At 36.0% G+C, this 20,603-nt stretch overlaps 2 protein-coding genes and 2 pseudogenes across 2 annotated transcripts; 3 read left to right on the top strand and 1 right to left on the bottom strand.

Annotated features, from left to right (window-relative positions):
- LOC109098614 overlaps positions 1–2,988 on the bottom strand; it is a 44,135-nt pseudogene extending 41,147 nt beyond the window's left edge.
- Positions 2,989–4,310: 1,322 nt separating this feature from the next.
- LOC109098613 (probable protein BRICK1) lies at positions 4,311–6,227 on the top strand. Its single transcript, XM_019112211.2, has 3 exons — positions 4,311–4,491; positions 5,310–5,392; positions 5,488–6,227. The coding sequence occupies exons 1-3, from the start codon at positions 4,374–4,376 to the stop codon at positions 5,512–5,514; spliced, it is 228 nt and encodes a 75-aa protein (XP_018967756.1). The 5' UTR covers positions 4,311–4,373; the 3' UTR covers positions 5,515–6,227.
- A 394-nt stretch (positions 6,228–6,621) lies between these two features.
- LOC109098612 (histone-lysine N-methyltransferase SETMAR-like) lies at positions 6,622–8,101 on the top strand. Its single transcript, XM_019112210.2, has 2 exons — positions 6,622–7,049; positions 7,281–8,101. The coding sequence occupies exons 1-2, from the start codon at positions 6,936–6,938 to the stop codon at positions 8,073–8,075; spliced, it is 909 nt and encodes a 302-aa protein (XP_018967755.1). The 5' UTR covers positions 6,622–6,935; the 3' UTR covers positions 8,076–8,101.
- A 7,027-nt stretch (positions 8,102–15,128) lies between these two features.
- Positions 15,129–20,603, top strand: part of LOC109063861 — a 127,756-nt pseudogene continuing 122,281 nt past the window's right edge.

The raw sequence follows: 20,603 nt of genomic DNA, 5'->3' as shown, positions 1-20,603 counted from the left end.
ACATTTTAAAATGTAATTTATTTCTGATGGTAAACTGACTGGAACCATTACTCCAGTATTCAGTTTCACATGATCCATCAGAAATCACTCTTATATGCTAATTTGCTGCTTTGAAAAATTGTTTTATAAATAATAATGATTGAAACAAAGCAATGTTTAAAAATGTACTAAACTTTTCTAGAATAAGTCAGGGCCGTAAATCAATCACTGATCCACCTGTCACACTAAGTGTGTGTCTTCCTGACATCAATACAGCAGTGTCCTCATTCATTCAAAGGCATACTCACCTTCTTTGGATCATCATAAAATATCCCAATACATGACAGCTTGGGTCCAATGCTGCAGCTCTCTCTGAACACTGACCCACAGTCTTTATAAGGTCCCAATTTGTATTTATAGGCTATAGTAATCCTCCTGACCGGAGGTAAACCAGTCCTGATGTGGATTTTAGTGGTCAGTCCAGAGTATAAAATGTAACATACCGCTATGAGAAAAAAGAACTAAAGACATAAAGCCAGTGACACTCAAAATCTGCCATTCCCACATGACAGCTGAATGCTGTGATGTTAAAGAGAGCTGCTTTTATCGAGGATAACAGTCTCACTCGTTCATTTATTCAACACTCAGCCTGGCTGTGGGGTTTTAAAGAGCGACTGCATTAGTTGAAGGAGAAATGGACTCAGATTAGAGGATTTATGAACAGAAATCAGAAGTTAGTTGAAGAGGTGCAGATTCAATCACTTCCCTAAACACAGAACAGAGCTTCCTGGACCGAACCATTCGCTTGAAATAGGGGTGAGAGCTATTTACTACTACTGAAAGACTGTCATGTTTCTTTTCTAAACACTTACAATTCTCTGTCACCGAAACCTCTCATTTATAGTTTGATGCAGAATGTTTTCTAAACGGTTCAAGGGTTTTGTTTATGTACACTGAAGTGTTTATTGGATTTGGTTCAGAGTGTAACAATTTAAAAAGCTAAATCTGCGCACAGAACGCGCAAAGTTGACAGATGTGAAATGTTTTATGACGTTTTTATAATTTAATAAACCTTCAGACAATGCTTTGTTTATATTGCACTTTTGTACGTTTCACTTAATACACAGAAGAGAATTGTGATGAATCGTTCATTGTGGTTGGATCATTTTAATAAACAGACCGAATCGGTTCACAAGAACTGAATTCAAGAAATTAGTCATTTGGCTGATTTTCAGTGTTACTTCAGTATCCAATACAAAACCTAAATAACAAATTTTAATGCCGCAACTTAAACAAATTGCATCGGGTAATAAAAGGACTCAAAAGCGGAGAAGTTCAAAAGAAAACATATTGGAATGTTTTAAATATCGTTAATCGGGTCGGGACTCGGTATCGGCAGACACTCAATATTCAATGACTCTGATCCGAACGGGGGCAAAAAAAACAACAACAACAACAACAACAACAAAAAAAAAAAAAACACAGGACATCCCTAATAATAATTATTAAGTGACATGACATACAGCCAAGTATGGTGACCCATACTCAGAATTCGTGCTCTGCATTTAACCCATCCAAAGTGCACACACACGCGCGCGCACATAACACACACGCGCACACCTGGAGCAGTGGGCAGTCATTTATGCTGTGGTGCCCAGGGAGCAGTTGGGGGTTCAGTGCCTTGCTCAAGGGCACCTCAGTCATGGTATTGCCGGCCCGAGACTCGAACCCACAACATTATTGGTGGTAGTAGTAATATTTTATAATTATTAGGTGATTTCTTCCTTATTAATTATATTACATTTAAATAAAATTCTATAAGACATGATTTTTATTAGTTATTTTGTGCAGGGCCTGGAATACAATACACCCAATTGACAGAAGAGGTCAGTGTTTATAAGTACCTCTTGCTGCTGCTCGCCTCTATCACGTCCACAATACAAAATGCACACTTCCTTCAAGGACTCAAGGTTCAACTCAAGGGCTGCAACCGAAAACTTTAATGACTTGCTGACTCGCTGCCGTATGGGCAATGACTTTGCAGGCAGTGTTTTTGCACTATAGGAACCTCATGAAACTGATTTCGGACAGGCTTCTGAGGCAGCATAACAGTTTAATGATCGACAACAAAATATAGTTTTGGTGACAACTAGATGAATATTTAATTATTATAATACTGATTTATCGCTATAAATAACATCAAAAGTGCAAAAAGTTTGTCAAAAATATACATTTACACACAAACTGACCACCAAACTTTCAGGCGCCATCTTTATTTTTTTATTTAAGGCAGCGAAGGACACATCTATGCCAAAGACTTAAAGAGACTTTGATCTATGCTGCCTTCAAAATTCGATCAGAAGAAGGTACGTTACCTCTGGAGACAGGAAGTAAAGCAGAATTTCGATTTGGACATGCCTTGATGCCTTCCTGGCTTGGACTGCTGCCTCCGAAAAAAACATTATGATATGCATAAAACTTTCCAAGTACAGAAAAAAAAAAAATTAAAGCACATATTTTCTTTTGAAAATGACCCACTTTCCCCCGAACTGAAAAGAAGTATAGCATATATAGTTGATTGAGGTCAATAATACTGTTGTTATATATATGTGTACATCTAAAGAGATGTGATATCAGTGTGAGGTGTGATATCTGTGTCGCTCAATCTTAAGATTCATGTCTAGCAAGAAGGAATATTCTTTCTTACTATCATGAACCCAGCTTTCTGTATTTCCCTCGTCCACACTGCTATTTGCATTTTCTGTGTTTTCACCTCGGTCTGGGTTTTTACTCAACAAGGATCTACTGTAGATGCGATTCGGCTAATTTTCAAACTCCAGCTTTGCCACAAGATCCTCCAAGGTCTGTGTATCTGAAAATAGAGAAGGACTTTAGTTTAAAACTGGCAAGTGTCACACCTGGCATGATTCTGGTGATGATAAATCTGACCGGGGAGCCCACATAGATCTTGCCGTTTTGAAGGACGCGTGCAGCACTGACAGTCTTCATTCCTATTTATAGAAACCAGCCTCATTATTAGTGCCAGGCATGATAATTAGGGCAACTGCACCACATTTATCAGTGATAAAAACAGAATACACATCTAAAACGCATGCAATCTGGCCTCTCTGTGCAGTGGACAAATACATATTTGTCATCCTGTGATGTTTTAATCAGGCTGCTGCAGTTATGAAAAGAAGAGACACTGTTTGGAGATTGTGATGTTGTTATGGTGGTAACCTCTTCTGCTGACTGATCCAAAGCTGCAGCAAGGCTTCGTCTACAGTTTCTAAATTTGGTTGACATCAGGATTTAAAACAATTGTTAAAGCACAATGTTACACAATAAAAACATACAGTTTAGAAATGCAGCTAGTTTAATGAAAATTCCCCTATTGCCAAAAATTACTGTACTACAGTACAGGTCAAAAGGCCCAAATACTAGTACCATAGTACCATAATATTAATATGGTTTTGAACATGGTACCATGGTAGAATATCCACCATATTTTACGCATACTGTAAGTAAGCTATTTTTTTGTGAGAGACTTCCAAATGATATGCTGCTATAAATAGCCTAACTAAAAGAATAAAGTGCAGTAAATGGTAAAACTATTTGCACAACAAACCAATGTGTTTATGATTACGACAATAGCTACATTAAAATAATATGATAAGAAACAGCAGTTTGAACTATGAAGCTGCACAACAATTTGTTTTGTAAAGCATCGGACCCGGATGATCTTACGTTAGAAAAGGTGGGAATGATAATAAGTCAGAACTGTTATGAAGGTGATAATAATAATTGAAATGCTATGAACGGTCACACATCAGTACACAGTAAGAAACTGAACATTAGTCGAAAAAGTTAATGTAGATAAAGGCGTAGCCTACGTCATTATTTATTTTACAATTTATTTTAATTTTAATTTAAATTTAACGTGCATTCGAATGTTATTATTTTTCTGTTTGTGTATTTTTTTTTTTCCTGTTTATTACGTTTGTACGCGATGGCTACATTCTAAAGTAGGCCTATTCAGAATATCAGTCGTTAATACAAAGGTCAAGAAATAGAAAATTAAATATTTTACAGGGAGATTTTAGTCAAGCCATTTTATTTTCAGTTTCTATAATGCATTTACTTACTTTTTACTTATTTAAATAACTTAATTTTGTCCATTTTATATGATTATTATTATTATTTTACACTGAAGCAATTGTTTATAGCAAAATTCAAGTGCAACGATTCGCATATTTGTGTTTAATTTCATATGATCCCTCCGTGTAGTACTCGGTAGAATGAGGATGCAGTATGAAGTGTGTGTGTTTGTCCATTAGGGGGCGCTGCTCCGTCCTCACACACAACACTCGGCGGCTAATGCTAACTAGCTCACGATGGCCGGACAGGAGGATCCAGTGCAAAGGGAAATTCACCAAGACTGGGCGAACCGTGAATATATCGAAGTGATCACCAGCAGCATTAAGAAGATAGCCGATTTCCTCAATTCCTTCGGTAAGATGGAGAAGCGTGTCGCTTATTTTTACATAATTTATTAACATGCGATTTCTTCACGCTAGCATGCTAACCGAGAGCAGTGGGTCATTCGACTGCATAATTTGCGGAAAAGTATGTGGGTTACATCAGGTGTTTTGGTTTTTAATGTTGTTTGGAACCAAATAATATCACAATAAATGAATATATTTGTTGAAGACGTAGTTTATTAGACATACAGGAAGTGTAAGGACCAGGAAAAACAGGCGTTGGGTTGGTCTGGTCTGGTCTTGTCGTTCATGTTTCAGATTTGCACTTTTTTGACAATAAATATAATGTTAATATGATTATTTAATTGGTTAGTATACTGAAATAAACGTATTTCAATAGCTATATACACATGTAATGTCTTTGCTTCTAGTCAAAGAGCCAAACGGTTAAGAAATGTAACTCTAATGCAGTTTGTTTTGATAAATCAGCCCCAAGTTCAGTGCTAGTACAGTATACTGTAATGTCAATAATTTAACTAAAAGGTCACTTATTTATGATTTCTTTAAATATAATATATAAATATAAGAATTATTATCGATAATGAAATTTATAATTATATTATTTTATATATCCTTAATATTATAATATTTATATTATTAGTAATTATATTATTATAAGGTATTATAATATCTTATTTTGCAATTGTAATTATTTATTCATGCTTATTATTGGCTATTTTGAAATATTTTTAAGATCATTGCAAGATATTTTGTGTCACAGGAAATTACGGCCTTTCTCGTATGTGTCCTAATACAGAAATGTTTCTGATTTTTTTTTTTTTTCCTCAGATATGTCCTGCAGGTCCCGTTTAGCCACTTTGAATGAGAAGCTTACTGCTTTGGAGAGGAGGATCGAGTACATTGAAGCCAGAGTATGCTTTAAGTCATTAACAAGAGTTTGCAGGACCTTCTTTGTTTAAATTGTTTGAAATAAACACCTGATTTATTTTCCGTTTGGTCTCTGAAGGTCACAAAAGGGGAAACCTTGACTTAGACATCATCCCGGGACGAAACCAGAGTCAAGATGATGGCTACAAACACTCACCTCCTGACTTTTTGATTTACTTTAATTATTCAAGCAAATTTTTATCGGTTGGCTGTTGTAGATCAGTTCATTTCTGTAAGGGACCATTGTGATGATGTCTATGCTATAAACAGATACGTGTTTTTCTCATTTCATGCCGGATTATGGCTGAGGTTATAATTTATCTGGTCCTTTATTTTAATTTTTTTTAGATGTGTCAGGCGACCTGTTACTGTCTCTGTGGTGCTTGTTCATGCAAACAGCCCAGTGTCGCTTGGTTGTGACCTGCTTTTAAATAACTGTTGAACTTTGACACTCCATGCAATACATTAACAGTCATGCAAATATAGACTGAAATTATCATGGGGAAACAGATATTATGCCTTGTTTTTTGTTTTTAATTAATAGCTAATAATTTTTTGAGTTTTGATTTGCCCTCCTGTGTTTTACTGGTGTATTCTTTTATTTGTGTTTGAAATACATTTCTGCCTGCTGTACATTCATCATGCAACAAACATCTAGACAGAGAAATGCCAGTTAGAGGTGGGAGTGGATGGAAAGCACTTAAGTGCCAATCAGACTGTTGTAAAAGTGCTTTTTCTCCAGTTACACAATTTTATGTCTTAGTGTCTGTTATTAAGATGTTTTTGTGGTTAAACATTAAATAAAAACTCTTAAATGGTCATGATTGTGCTTATATTATTTAGTTCAATGTATTAAATATATCTTAATGTTTAATATACGTTTACATGGACTAATGATATACGTTTAGCCAGTGCGAATGGCATAATGGGCCTATCTCAAGTTGTTTTAGTTGGTTACGTTTTTTTATTGCATTGACTTTGAAAGATTTTACAAAACAAACTCGTTTCCATACATAAATTAATTTATATAAACCTGATTTTCTGATGTAATTTTGCGAACATTTCTGTATAAAGTAAATTATAACAAATATTAAAATAAAATCTGTTTTAATCCTACATATACCAGCAGTTGCTGAAAGCAGAATTAAACTTTTTAAAGTATGTCTTACAACTATATTCAGTAGGATCTCACGTTATTATAACATAGTTCTTTCTGTCAGACTTAGCATTCTAGCTTGCGTTTGTGCGTATACATAAATTTTGTCACATTAAAACTCAATTTTTCATAAAACATCTGCATGAACGTCATGATTTTCATAACGAATAGCAACCTATAAACGTCTTCAAGTAAGATAATATGAATTCTTCAGTCTCTGAAAGGTCTTTCAGAGCCGGACTTTTATTTTGCGTCAACGTCATCGAGTGTTTCTGTTTATACTTTCCGCTTCCGTTTGCGTTTATTACATGGATGCGTCGATACAATCCACAAGTTAATAATATTCTCTTTCACATCTGAATCAGACAGAAATGAACAAAGAAGACATGATACGAACATACAGCCAGGATCTGAGTGGCGGACTCGAGAATGTTCCTGTTTTGATTGAGAACAGTGTTCCCAAAGAGGCTTTTTCCAACTTTCAGGTAATTACATAATATTTCACTCGCCTTACATTAAAGTATTTATAGATATATTGCTATTTTTATCATTTTGCAGTCCAACAGTGTTTTCAAACAGCGCTTAATTTTATTTTAATGACGATATTGATGTTTACATGGCATGATCCCCTCACCACCAGTAGATGGCAGCACTTTCATATACTTTCCCACTCATTTCCAGTTTACAGTCTGTCTTAATCTGACTCAATTCTTTAGTATGTGCTAGAAAGTGTACAAGGACCAGGCTGTGACATTGATCCTAGTGCGGTGACCCTCCCTGGCTGCTCATGTCGTGTCCAGTCCTGCCTGCCCGACAGCTGCCCCTGCTTGAGGTTTGGCCAGACGTATGACAGCAAGGGACGTCTGAACCAACAGCAAGAGGACGACGGCTTCAGCAGGCCTGTATTTGAGTGCAATGCATTATGCGCCTGCAGCGAGTCCTGCCAGAACCGTGTCGTTCAAAAGTGGGTCGAGGTTCGTCTGGGTGTTTTCAGCACCAAGGACAGGGGTTTGGGGGTGGAGGCTCTCGAGCGCCTCCCTTGTGGCCGTTTCGTATGCGAGTACGCCGGGGAAATAATCGGGTCTCACGAGGCCCGCCGCCGCCAGCTCTCCCAGACTCCCTTAGATATGAACTACATCATTGCTTTGCAGGAGCACAGCGGAGGGGACAGGGTCACCCAGACGTTCGTGGACCCCGTGACCATAGGCAATGTGGGAAGGTTCATCAACCACTCCTGCAAACCCAACCTGGTCATGGTGCCCATCCGAGTGCACTCACTGCTGCCCAGACTCGCTCTGTTCGCAAATCGTGATATAGAAAGGTACGAAGAACTGACTTTTGACTATGCAGGTGGGCAAAACAGCAACACAGACACACGGAAATGGGATAAAGCACCGACCGGGACACTCACAGGGGCTGATGTGGATAAAATACCACTGAGAAAAGTCTGTCACTGTGGGGCTTCAAACTGCACAGGATTTTTACCATTAGATATGTCAGTTCTCCATTAAATAAAGTGTGTTATGTGTCCTCATGAGTTGGCATTAGAAATGTTTTGTTATTGTATTATAAACCTCCTGCAAAAATACCTATTTAATATTATTACTTTTTGTGAAAGTGTTACGAAGCGTTATCAATATGCATGAGAAAAAGGAATGAAAAAAACATGTTTTTTTTCAACATGTTTGGGTGTACATTTAGCAATAAATCATTCATGACAAATGCTTTGACACTTTATAATAAGGTTCAGTTAGTTTACCTTAGTTTAAGACGCACTGTATTAACTAAAAATGTATTAATCTAGGTTCATCTTAATTATATATTTTAACATTTTAAAGATTTAGAAATTAACATTTATTTAAGATTATTACGAACAAACATGAGTATGCTTATGAACATTAACCTAGATTAATAAATGCTGTAAAATTGCTGTTCATTGTTAGTTAGTTGTTTTTGTTAACTAAAACTGAAACGATTAAAAATCATTTTTGGAAACTGAAATAAAGCCAAAATTAAAATATAAATATTGGAAAAAATATTTAAAAACTAAAAGTGTTTAAAAAGTGTTAAATTTGATCAGTTCGTCCAAAATGTACAGCAGCAGCATCTTGTGTATTTCACCATAAAAGCCTCCTTTAAGAGCAGTCTGGGTTTCTCACTGTATTCTAGTGGGTAATGACTCTGAGCAATTAAAAAGGGCCCATGGGTGTTTTAAAATAGTAACAGCTTTTAGTCTCCTGTCACACACGGATGGGAGTGACCCATTTCACTCTGACGCCACCCTTAAATCTGCCCCCTCTCCTCTCCATCTGCCCCATTTCCACCCCAGCCCCACTTTTGTCTCCACCGCAATATTAATATCCACATCTGGGTTAATTAGCACCGAGACCAGAAACCAGAGCACAGCACGAGGCATGCTGGGTAGAAGCAGATAGATTCCATCTTTAACATTGACATTTTACACATCAAGCTTGGTTACATTGCCTTTGAATTTTGGACTGAACTTCATATTTCTTATGGAAATCTCATTCAATAGACATTTTTGAGTGCTGTTTTATTTTAATTATTTTATGAATACGTTGTTATTTATGATACTAAATAATTGTATTATTATCATAAATTAATTTTTTTTTTAAATATGATAATTTATTATCACATTTAGGATATCATACACTGACATAGGGATCGAAATTTCATATTAATAACAGAAATAAATATTCTATGAGTATTAAAATAATTAGCAAAAAATATTAATACAATATTCCATTTATTATATAATATTAAATAATATTTTACCTATATATATATATATATATATAATATATATATATATATATAATATATATTTAAATTATTATAATATTTAAAAGCCTGATTCTGACATATGATGACCTAAAGGTGCAAAATGTTTCCTCAATTTAAGCCAGTGTTCAAGAGTGTGGGGACTCAAATATTAAACCCTTACTGATCAAGTACTTTTCTGAAAGTCAAATATTGAAGTGGACACACCCTCCTCAGTGTGTCTGATGGTTCTAGTCATTGTGTAGTGATTGTTTTTCCTTGCACTTCGATCGGCTGATAATGTGAGGATTGTGGCAAACTCTCTGAATCCTGTTTTTGTCTCATGAGTCATTGGGCTTGGTGAGTGAGCACATTCCCGGGTCTCTATGGTAACGGGATGTGTGATATCGACTGGACGGCGCGTGTAGGCTGGAGTGTTTAGCAACAATTGTTGAAGAGTGAAATCAGTAATTCTCTGCTCAGTTAGAAAGTGTCAGCTGTGCCTCTTGAGGTGTATACTTAGGGTCTGAGTAACAAAGGAGGGCATGTCAAGGTCTCATTGGTGTCTTTTCATGGTGAGGCACATTTATTCCTTAGAGAGAGAGAAATTGAGCAGCACTGATGAGGGAGGGAGGGGGGAAAAATCATATAACTAAAGAAAGTTTTTATTATCATTATTATTTTTTTGGATTCTGCTTATATTTTAATTACTTTTATTTATGATTATTATTGTTATATTACATAGCATATTTTAGCATATTCATATTTATAATTTATAAGTAAAGATTCAGATGTGAAATACTTTAATAACATTAACAACCATTATTATTTGTCATTTGAATATGAATCAATTAACATGAAGCAATACTCCTAAAGTTTAAAAATACAATAATTATTTTTGATAAAAAATATTTATCTTTATTTAAGTTCAGATATTTAAATATTTAAATAAACAATATTTGAGAAAATGACAGATAAATCTAATAGACAAAGAATTACGAATTTGCTTTATATTATTCGGTATTTTATATTTTCATTATTATTATTATTATTGACAAGATTTTAAATATTGTAATAATTTAAAAACATTAACAACAGTTATTATATGTTATTTTATTAATGAGTTATATATGTAGGTTTGTTTTTGATAAAAAGATGGATTTATTTTTGTTTGTTGGCTTTTTTTTTCTCTGGCTTGAGATCCTCAGGAGAAAGTGGGGCAGTGTTTTATTAAACAAGCGTGTCCCTCAAGACTCGGTTAATGTCCGCGCTGCTGGTGTTCAGTGCAGCCGAGTTAAAAACCGTGTTGCCTTGTATTTTTATATAGAACATCGTCAGGAGAGTTTCAAATATTCCAGTGGCCCAGATAAAGATGTGACTTTTAGGCCGTTATAGTAACATCAGCTGCTGTGATGTATGAGTATACACTATATACATAACATAGACATCACAGAAAAAATCCTGCTGGAAACTCCATGAGATTTAAAATGTAAAATATGACTGTTATACTGTGTGAAAAATCAATAAAATGTTTGCCCACTGCTCCGGGTGTGTGTTCACGGTGTGTGTGTTCACTGCTGTGTGTGTGCACTTTGGATGGGTTAAATGCAGAGCACGAATTCTGAGTATGGGTCATCATACTTGGCTGTATGTCTTGTCACACTTTTGAATGAAACACTGTAAGCCTCTAATCATCAAGTGCACATATTTTTGTGTTAAAAGCAAACAAATCTCTGCTTTCTTTGCTTTTTCCTGTTTAACATTCTCTAATTCTTCATTTGCAGAAACACATTGAGCCTAGTTTCCTCTCATCTGTCACGCCTGTCCTCCACGCTGCCATTAGTGACAGTCAAATTGCAGTAGTGGCTTAATGAAGCGGCTCGGCTTTCAAAGCTCAAACCCCCTAATCGGCCCTTATTACTCAACACAGACCGCCGGAGGTCCTGTCACCCGGAATGGAGGAAGAAAGTGACGTTAAACTCTGAATTGTGTAAGAGCTCAAAGCACAAGATTACAGGCCTGTTTCGATGAGGGAAATTGAGCGAATACATTAATAGTGATAAGAAAACATGCTTTTTATATTTCAAGAGGCTTCCACTGGATCTCTCTCTCTCTCTCTGAAGAGTCTGTCTGCGCTGCATCCTCAGATATCATATCTCAGATGAGTACAAATGATTCATTTCCATAGTTACCACATACTAGAGCGAGCAGAATTTAGATTATGATAAGGCGATGTGCATCTCTTGGACCGTATTGTTTCTTTTTTAGCATGTGAAGTGATAAACTGTGTATTTATTATTGGTTGCAAGTGAATATGCTTGTGTAAATTGTATGATTCTAAACAGAGTGGCACACAAAATAATGTAGCGAATCAATGACAATTCAGGCTTACAGAAGAATAAGCCACAAGACCCATTTAGAGTAATGCTTTAGCCCGTTTAATAAGACTATTTCCTTTGGGAAAACCAGAGCCATTATCACCATATAATTGTCTTTTATTTTTAGTGAGGAAGAACTTTGTCCTGTAGGGTTGGAACAGAACAGATAATCATTTGCATCTGTATTTGTGTTGTGATATGGTGGTGGGTTCAACACATCTGGATGAAATTATAATCAGATTAGAGGTGGTTCATATTACAATACATCATAGAACACAAATTCAAGATCTTTTTTATCACTGGTTTCAGTCGGATGTGAGGCATGACATGACAAGCCTGTACAGAAACTAACCACATCACAATCTGCATGCTGTTGCACATACACTACTGTTAAACAGTAAAAAGAAGAAGTCTTGCTGACCTCAAATTTTGAACTGCAGTGAATTTCTGATTCATTTATTCTTATACTCTTCTCTCTTTGCTGGTGAACCTCCGAGACCCAGACGAGACCCTCAGGGCCTGAACGCAGACCAAGCTGTCCATTCAAATCAGCTGAAATTTGGATTAAACCCAAACACTAAGCAACTGTGGCTTTTCAAAGGAATATAATTCTCCTAAACAGTTAAGATACTGTGTCGAGTCGACTAGTAGTAGAGGTGCCTGTCAAACTTTAGTATGATGAAAATATGTGGTCTTGACTGAGACAGATCAAAACTGCTCCTTGATTCTTCCTCTTTTTGAATGATTCATTATGCACATTATCCTAAATATAAAAAGTGGTTTTGTCTACTTTTCACCATCCAATCATTTCCCAATGGAAAATAATCACACCTACATTTTTCCTCATTGAACGTCTTGTGTCATTTGAAAATGCATAACATTTTAGGAGTGAATTGGGTTTGGAATGCTATTTCAAGGTTTGCTATTTCAAACAAGGGCCACATTTATGTAGTTAGGACAGCAAGATTTACGTCATGTTTGCAACATCATATTTAAACTGTACAGATTTAAATTATAATCTGATTTTCTTATTATTCATGTAGTGTTATGAGAGGGTTAGTGTGTCAGCAGGGTCGGTTTAAAATGTGAATCGAAAAGCTGTGTGTTTGTAAGATAAAAGTCCTTCATAAGACATTTTAACTTTTAAACGTTGCTTCTGTCTTGTCTGAATCAGGAGAGACTCAATATCTGTCATCCTCTGTGTGGCTCTTCATCAGCCTTAATCGCATCAACCATGACAATCAAAAAGAAATATTTTCTAATTTCTCCAATTCTATTTTTTGGTTCTAAACACTAACAGCTGTTCTAGAATGAGATTTGTCACGTCTTATAGTCTTCAGTGTTTCTCCACAGATAATTGTTGTTTTTGTGGGTTAGCTGTTGCATCCATCAGCAGATCAAAAGGATGGGCCGTATGGCCACTTTTGGTTTGAGCAGCTGTAGCTTCAGATATTTCCATCTCAAAGGCTCACTCAATGCTCTCTTCCACTCCACACAAACGCACACAGGTGGAGAATAAGGTGAGTGCACAACGCAAGATGCACACAACTTAGTATGATAATAGTGACTTGACCCCCCCACACTCATGGCCCCCGTTACTCATTACGCTGTTCTGAAAGCAGCACATCATGAATGACAAGCACAAAGAGTCTCTATTGTGTCTGTCTGTGTGTTGTCAGGCATAGACATCATTCTCAGGGTGTGAGCGCACACTAGGTTGCTAGGTGATCTACCTTCCCGTGAGTGATGGCTGTGCTGGGGAAGCAGGAAGACATTTTTTGGGATGCTGCTGTGGTAAAAAATGCTGTGTAACTGGCAATAACTTTTAAAAACCAGATCATATACTATTGTTCAAAGGTTTGTGATTGTTATGATTTTTTTAATTAAATTAAGTCTCTCAGGCTCACCAAGGCTTCATTTGTGTCATTAAAAGTACAGTAAAAGCAGCAATATTGTAAAATATTATTTCAGTTCAAAATAACTGATTTCTATTTTAATAAATTTTAAAATTGTAATTTATTCATGTGATGGCAATATTATAAAAGACTTTACTGTTACTTTTGATCATTTTATATATCTATATATCAATGATTCACTTTTACTGCTGCTAAAAGCATTGTGCAAGAGAAAGTTTCTGTATCTAAATTACAGCAGCACATAATACTTCATAAGCAGGGTGAGATTATATCTTGGTATAAACAATAAAAATTTTTCATTTTTCTTCTTTCTGTTCTGTCACAGCAGCACACACAGGATTGTGGGATATTACAGACATTGATAGATACATCTATGCTGCCTTTTAAAACAGACCCTATAAAGGCATCTTTGTGACGTGACCTTATGTTGTTTTTATATATAAAAGCTGCATTTTTTCAGGTATCAGATACAGCCTTGTGGTCTAATGAGTATAACTGTAACAACTCAAACTCTTTAATGGACACATCAGTATTAATATGACCCATTAAAAATATTTTCATATGGTTAAAACCCACTGCAATGATCATCTCACCTAGCAACCTGTTATAAAGTGCATTCACATGTGAGTTTGGTGTATTTCAAAAACAACCCAGAGTATATTTATAATAGTTCTGTGACTGCCTATCAAGGGAACCCTGTTAAAATCCAGTGCCAAAGCACATCAAAAATGTGTTCCAGTTCGACTGATGAACATGAGGAATGTTTTAGTAGGCCAAATGCAAAAAAAGAAAAAAAGTAGATCACCAACTTGATTTGTGGGTCAGACTTTTAAAAAGTGCATATGAAACCAGAACTGGAGAACAGAAGTAGAATCACATGGAAGTAGTCCAACGTGCCACCAGTTTAACCTGATGCAAACCTGTTTTGCTGGATTTCTAAGGGTAAGTATGCATCTGATGCCATTTGCCTTGACTTTCAAGTATCATGTTTCTGAGACACCATCTAAAAATTAGGTGCATTTTTCTGGACTTTCTAAACTGAAAATCACAGCATGCCATAATTACAATAAGGACGATGATGCAAATGCCACAATTAAGAAATATACACTTAAATAAATATTGTTAAATAAAATACACTCCACTTGACCCCAAGAAACAGCTCCTTCTGTTTTTTGACAGTAAGCCACCTCACAAACTCAAAAGCTCCTCCCCCATTCCTTTTAAGGACACACTGTCGGCCTTTAGAAAAAAGAAAGAACATATGCTTGTTTTTGACCAACAGTATGTGTAGTGCACTATCTATCTATCTATCTATCTATCTATCTATCTATCTATCTATCTATCTATCTATCTATCTATCTATCTATCTATCTCAGAGCAGATCGTCAGGTGAGAGACTCATCTATCTATCTATCTATCTATCTATCTATCTGTCTGTCTGTTTATCTGTTAGTTGTGTATACTGTAGATTGAGAACTCCATTACCCATCATCTCTCACTCCTGATGCGCGTTCAGTTAGGGGGTGGAGCTTCAGGGCTCATGTGGAGGTGGTGAGAAAGCGGACAAGTGCGGACAGAATCCAACTGGCAACTAGACGCCGCGATTTTCAATTGGGGGACTTTCGCATATCATGGAATTATACGAGGAATCCCGGCCGGAGCAGTTGTGCCGCTGACCACATCGCCAGTGTTTTATCCCCGACACGGTCTCCTTCTGAAGAAGGTAAAGTTCGGCTGAAGTCTTGCTGTTACTGTACCGCGATAGGAGACCTCAGCGTCAGGCAGGGGATAACGTTATATGATGATGCATCCATCAGTGAGAGCAGAACGGAAGTTTGACAGCGTGTTACAGTGTATCAGTGAAGACGTTCGGTGCACTGATTGATGTTGTCGCGGTAACAATTTTAGAATGTTTCCATGTAACAGTGTCAAGTGCTGCTGGAGGAGGCAGGTGGACCGCAGACATCCTCGAGATAGTGGATACAGTCATTTAAAATCTATTATTCTGCCGTCGGGTTTACAGTATTTGTGTTAATAGTGTCTTTCTGGATTGAAGCGGTTCGTTTAGTAAAAACTACACTGCTAGGTAGTTTTCGAGGCTGTTTATTATCATCATCACCTGTCGAAGTAAGCTTTTCTGTCTGATCTCAGTGTCAGTATTGATGTCTCAGCTGTAGCCTATATGTCTGTGTAAAACTATTTTTTTTTCCATACATAGAAACTATAGTTTGAATAATCAGACAAGTCCGGCCTCCACGTTTAAATCCCCACACAGTAAAAAGAAGCGATTCGAGGCAGTGTTTCAGGGGCAGCCCACATACATCTGTCATTCCAGCTACACATCCACTGCTTGCTTTTACAGGCCACATACTGTTTCACTTTTTAATGTGGAAGTTTTAAAAGATTTTCAAGATTCCCAAATACCATGCTTTACAGTTGACAGGAAAATGACATCTTCTCAAGGACTATGTAAGGCTGAAACAGCTGGAGCAAATCGATTTAGACTGTTGCACTGCGTTTCGCCTTCCTTGTTTTTAGAACAAGAATTCTTGTATAAACTTGAGAATGGCTTAGTTTTGATAAGCTGTCAATCATACAATTATTCAGCATGCTTACTAGGCCATTATATATATGTGGTATTTGAAAATGTGTATATATTTAGACTTATAGTGAGTTTATGCTTGAGATCATGTTTGTCAGTTTGAAAAATATGGAGAATTGTTTTAAATTTTTCCTGTGATTTGCAGCTCATTTAGGCAGTTATTGCGTGTAATGCATTATTATTGTTCCTGCACAGATGTCATTGCAGACTCAGAGTACCTATCAACTTTATTTCAGTCACTAAGTAAGGGATAATGTACAATCAGACAGTCATTATCACAAAACACACTCCAACAGGGGTTTAATAGCTTATTTTATCTTATCAAGTAAATAAATAAATTGATATGAAATATTGTACAGAGTATTATTTTGTTCCTTGTAGAGATGATATATGTCGTGACTGACCAATCAGAATTCCAGAAAGCTGTGTGATAAAATAAAGTAAACTTATACACTTGGGAAATATTTGAATTTCAAACAGAGCATGAGTGCATGACGTGGTTTATCAATGGAAATTTCACAGGTAGAGCATGTTTACTGTTTGTAATCAGACAAAGAAAACAAAGTTCCATTCTTTTGCCAATAGTGCATAAACTGTCAGTTAAGATAAAGACAGATATTATATCAAGACTGTCAACACTGTATTTGTTTGTATTACTCTGATATATATAGGCCTACTGTATATTGAGCATCTGTGCAGCCTGCCCTGTTCCTTATTGATGTTCTCTGGTCTTGTCTGTCATTGATTGAACTTCATCTCCATCTGAATGTAGTGTTGACTCAATGTACGATCACAGAGGAGAAGTGGATTAGCTGCAAATGAATACAAAAAGGATCTGAGTGCATATTTGTTCATTTGATCTATTGCCTGTGCTAAATGATCTATTAGCCTAAACATAAAGTGATAAATATTGCTAATATTTTCAATGCCCCCACAAAATCTCCACTTAAATGAGAACAAAACGGATGTGGTTGTTTTTGGCCCTCTTAGCTCTTTGCTTGACATCGGATCGATTTCAAGGCCCTATTAATAATTTTTAACATTTTAAATGGTTGTGACCTCTTATTGTCAGATCATGTTGCTCTACATAAGCCAGTAAAAAATCTGATATCTGCTGATAAACTATTGCTCCAGGTACTACACTTTTATATCTTGGCTTTTGAGTCTGATTTAGGATAGATCTAAATATAATTTTTTATGATGCTGTGTTTTGTTATTGTCTTTGTTTATTGCCTATTGTCTTTTTATAAAATATTTTATGAATATATTAAAATATTTTTTGATTATAAATTCATAAAAGCATTTCTGCTAGAAAATATGATTTTCTTTTCATAATTTTCAATCAATTCTAACAGATGCTTTGTTATACAGTATTTGATGCTTTATTTCTTATAGCATATTTAGAAACAATGTTGCTGTACAATGAATGCAACAATACATAGAAAAACAAATCTTTAAGATTGCATTTCATAAAACATCTGTTCATCAAACTGCATTAAATTTGAGCCTTTTAGAAAGGTACAGACAGTACATTGCAAAGAATCAACAAAATGTGTACGTAATTAAGTGTCTTTTCAGCACATAGCACAGCTGTATTGTCTAGTGCTTTTCTCATTATCCACCCATACAGTGGAAGGACCTTGAATTCCTTTCAAAAACTAGGCCATCTCAAAATGGCAAATTCTCATTTTCTCGAATGCATCCCCATGGTCCTCACGCTATTATTGTCTCGCTATCTCCATGTCTGATGATAACCTACATGTCTAAATAAGATTAATAAAGGACATATTGGTATTATGCTGATTTTATTGCACCTTAATCTGTTTGTTATCTCTTTCACAGGCACACCGAAAAGTGGAGCCAAATGTCTGACAAAATGTCCAGTTTCCTCCACATCGGGGACATCTGCTCCCTGTATGCGGAGGGATCCACCAATGGATTTATCAGCACTTTAGGGTAAGACAACCATCCTCATGTCGTCCCCTAGTGTGTAAATATCAGCGTTTTAAATAAGAGGAACTTGATGAAAAAACAGGAGTGCAAGAGGAAGAAGAAAATTAATGTACAACACTCAGAAATGAGAAGTAACTGAGAAGAGAAAGTCTTGTGAAAGTTTTGTGTTTTTTTTCTTGTGCTTTTTCTTTTACAGTGTGGATGTATGATGTGTTTTCAGTATGATATGATGAATGACAGTTGCATATACTATAGGTGGTTACTCTCTAGTCTCTGTCCTGGGTCTTAAAGGGATACTTCACCCCAATATGAAAATTTTGTCTTTAATCAAACCCCCATGTCATTCCAAACCCATAAAAGCTTTGTTCGTAACACAATTTAAGATATTTTGGATGAAATCCGGGAGGCCTGTGACTGTCCCATAGACTGCCAAGTAAATAGAAGTGTCAAGGTCCATAAAAGGTATGAAAGTCGTCATCAGAATATTCCATCTGCCATCAGACGTGCAATCTGGGTTATATGAAGTGACAGGAACAATTTTTGTAAGCGAAGAAAACAAAAATAACGACTTTGTTCAACAATTCCTTTGTCAACAGTCTCATCTGTGTCTCTCCACATCACCGTATGCTGTGTATGCTCTTCTGTATCATCCGCACCATTGTTGAATAAAGTCATTATTTTGTTTTCTTCGCTTACAAAAAGTGTTCCCGTCGCTTCATATAACCCAGATTGCACGTCTGATGGCAGATGGAGTATTCTGACGACACCTTTCATACCTTTTCTGGACCTTGACATTGCTATTTACTTGGCAGTCTATGGGACAGTCACAGGCCTCCTGGTTTTCATCCAAAATATCTTAAATTGTGTTCTGAAGAAGAACAGAGCTTTTACGGGTTTGGAACGACATGGGGGTAAGTGATTAATTACAAAATTTTCATTTTGGGGTGGAGTATCCCTTTAAAAGTCATATTGCTTATATTTTGTTTCAGAGTTGGCTAAGATTTGACTGGTCTCAATACAAATATGGGAAGCGTTTTCTCCTGAAATGGAAGCAGTAACAGATCTTTTCTGCCATATTGTGATGTGCATCCAAGTGTAACAGAAATATGTATGGCGGAAACTTTTTCATTTCATCGGTTTTTGATTGGATTTTGAGATCTGGGCACTGCACTTACAAAGTGGAGGCAGATGGACGTGAGCCTGCAGGGACGGGTTTAAGTGCATTAAATGATTGGTTCTGCATACGTCACCAGAGAGAAATCTATTGTTTCACTGGAAGATCTAGTTATGATATTTTAATTAAAAATTATGTGGTCAGTAAATAAATAAATAAATCAGTAGCACTTTACAATTAGTCTACATTAGTAAATGCATTAACTAAAATTACCTGATAATGAGCAATAGAATTTTTAGTGTTTATAAATCTTTGTTAGCATCAGTCCAAAAACTTCAGCTGTTTAGTGCAGTGGTTCCCAAACTTTTCCATTCCACGACCCACCTAGACAAGTATAATCTATTTCACGACCCACCAAAATATTTGAGATAAAAAAACAAAACAATTGACATTACTTTAAGCCTAATCTTAATTAAAAGTTTGATTTAAGAAAAATAAACATTTTATTTAAGTGTACAACTGTAAAATTTCACTATAATATTTAAGTTTTAATTTCTTTGTTTACAGATGTTAAAATATGATCCGTCCATAAAAACGTGAAACAGGCTCACTCCAGTGAACTGTAATCTGCGCTGCGTGTTGTTAAACTCATCGCGGGGTTCAGTGCAGAAAATGCAATTAATGGTCCTTCCGTGTGTGTGTGTGTGTGTGTGTGTGTAAGGGACAGCGGCGCACAATCCAACACTTTTTTTAGGAAAGCATAAGAAGTAAAGCTGAACTAACTAAAACAGTTTGGAGATTGAAATAATTGTGTGAAATAGGTAAAAATAATACACAGATGCGACTCATTTTAAATGAACACTAAAAAAACGAGATGACAAATTTACTTCAGTCAGAAATTTGCTTTTGCAATGGTTAAATAAATGGTCAGCAATATCTTCAAAAGATTTTTGAACTTTTTTTTTTCTCTATATAGAGATGATATGTCAAGGAAATATTGCGAAATTTTGTAAATTTTGTTATGTGGAAATGTTTAAATCTTGTAGTGTTACAATTAACCGTACGTTTATGCCCTGCATGTGAAATGCTTTTTACAGTCTGTTTCTCGAATGAAAACAGTGCAGTTCAAACAGACGATAGAAATGAATGAACATAGCCTACCTGAAACCATTTCCGTAACATTTTAATTTTCTGGTGTATGCAATCTCATGCAGAATACAGTGCATTGAAGTGAGCGAGTTTTTTCTCATTAATAATGCGGACCGATTGAACCTTTTAATAATGACGTTGCTCTG

This window comes from Cyprinus carpio, chromosome A11 (genome assembly GCF_018340385.1).
Source record: "Cyprinus carpio isolate SPL01 chromosome A11, ASM1834038v1, whole genome shotgun sequence".
NCBI classification, from domain to species: Eukaryota; Metazoa; Chordata; class Actinopteri; order Cypriniformes; family Cyprinidae; genus Cyprinus; species Cyprinus carpio.
This window is presented reverse-complemented; position numbering and strand designations above follow the sequence as displayed.

Bases quoted from the DNA above. Each gene is read 5' to 3' on its own strand.
- LOC109098613 (XM_019112211.2), top strand. From the start codon at position 4,374: ATGGCCGGACAGGAGGATCCAGTGCAAAGGGAAATTCACCAAGACTGG. The intron at 4,492-5,309 runs GTAAGATGGAGA...TTTTTTCCTCAG, and splicing joins CGATTTCCTCAATTCCTTCG to ATATGTCCTGCAGGTCCCGT. The intron at 5,393-5,487 runs GTATGCTTTAAG...TGGTCTCTGAAG, and splicing joins TCGAGTACATTGAAGCCAGA to GTCACAAAAGGGGAAACCTT.
- LOC109098612 (XM_019112210.2), top strand. From the start codon at position 6,936: ATGAACAAAGAAGACATGATACGAACATACAGCCAGGATCTGAGTGGC. The intron at 7,050-7,280 runs GTAATTACATAA...TCAATTCTTTAG, and splicing joins AGGCTTTTTCCAACTTTCAG to TATGTGCTAGAAAGTGTACA.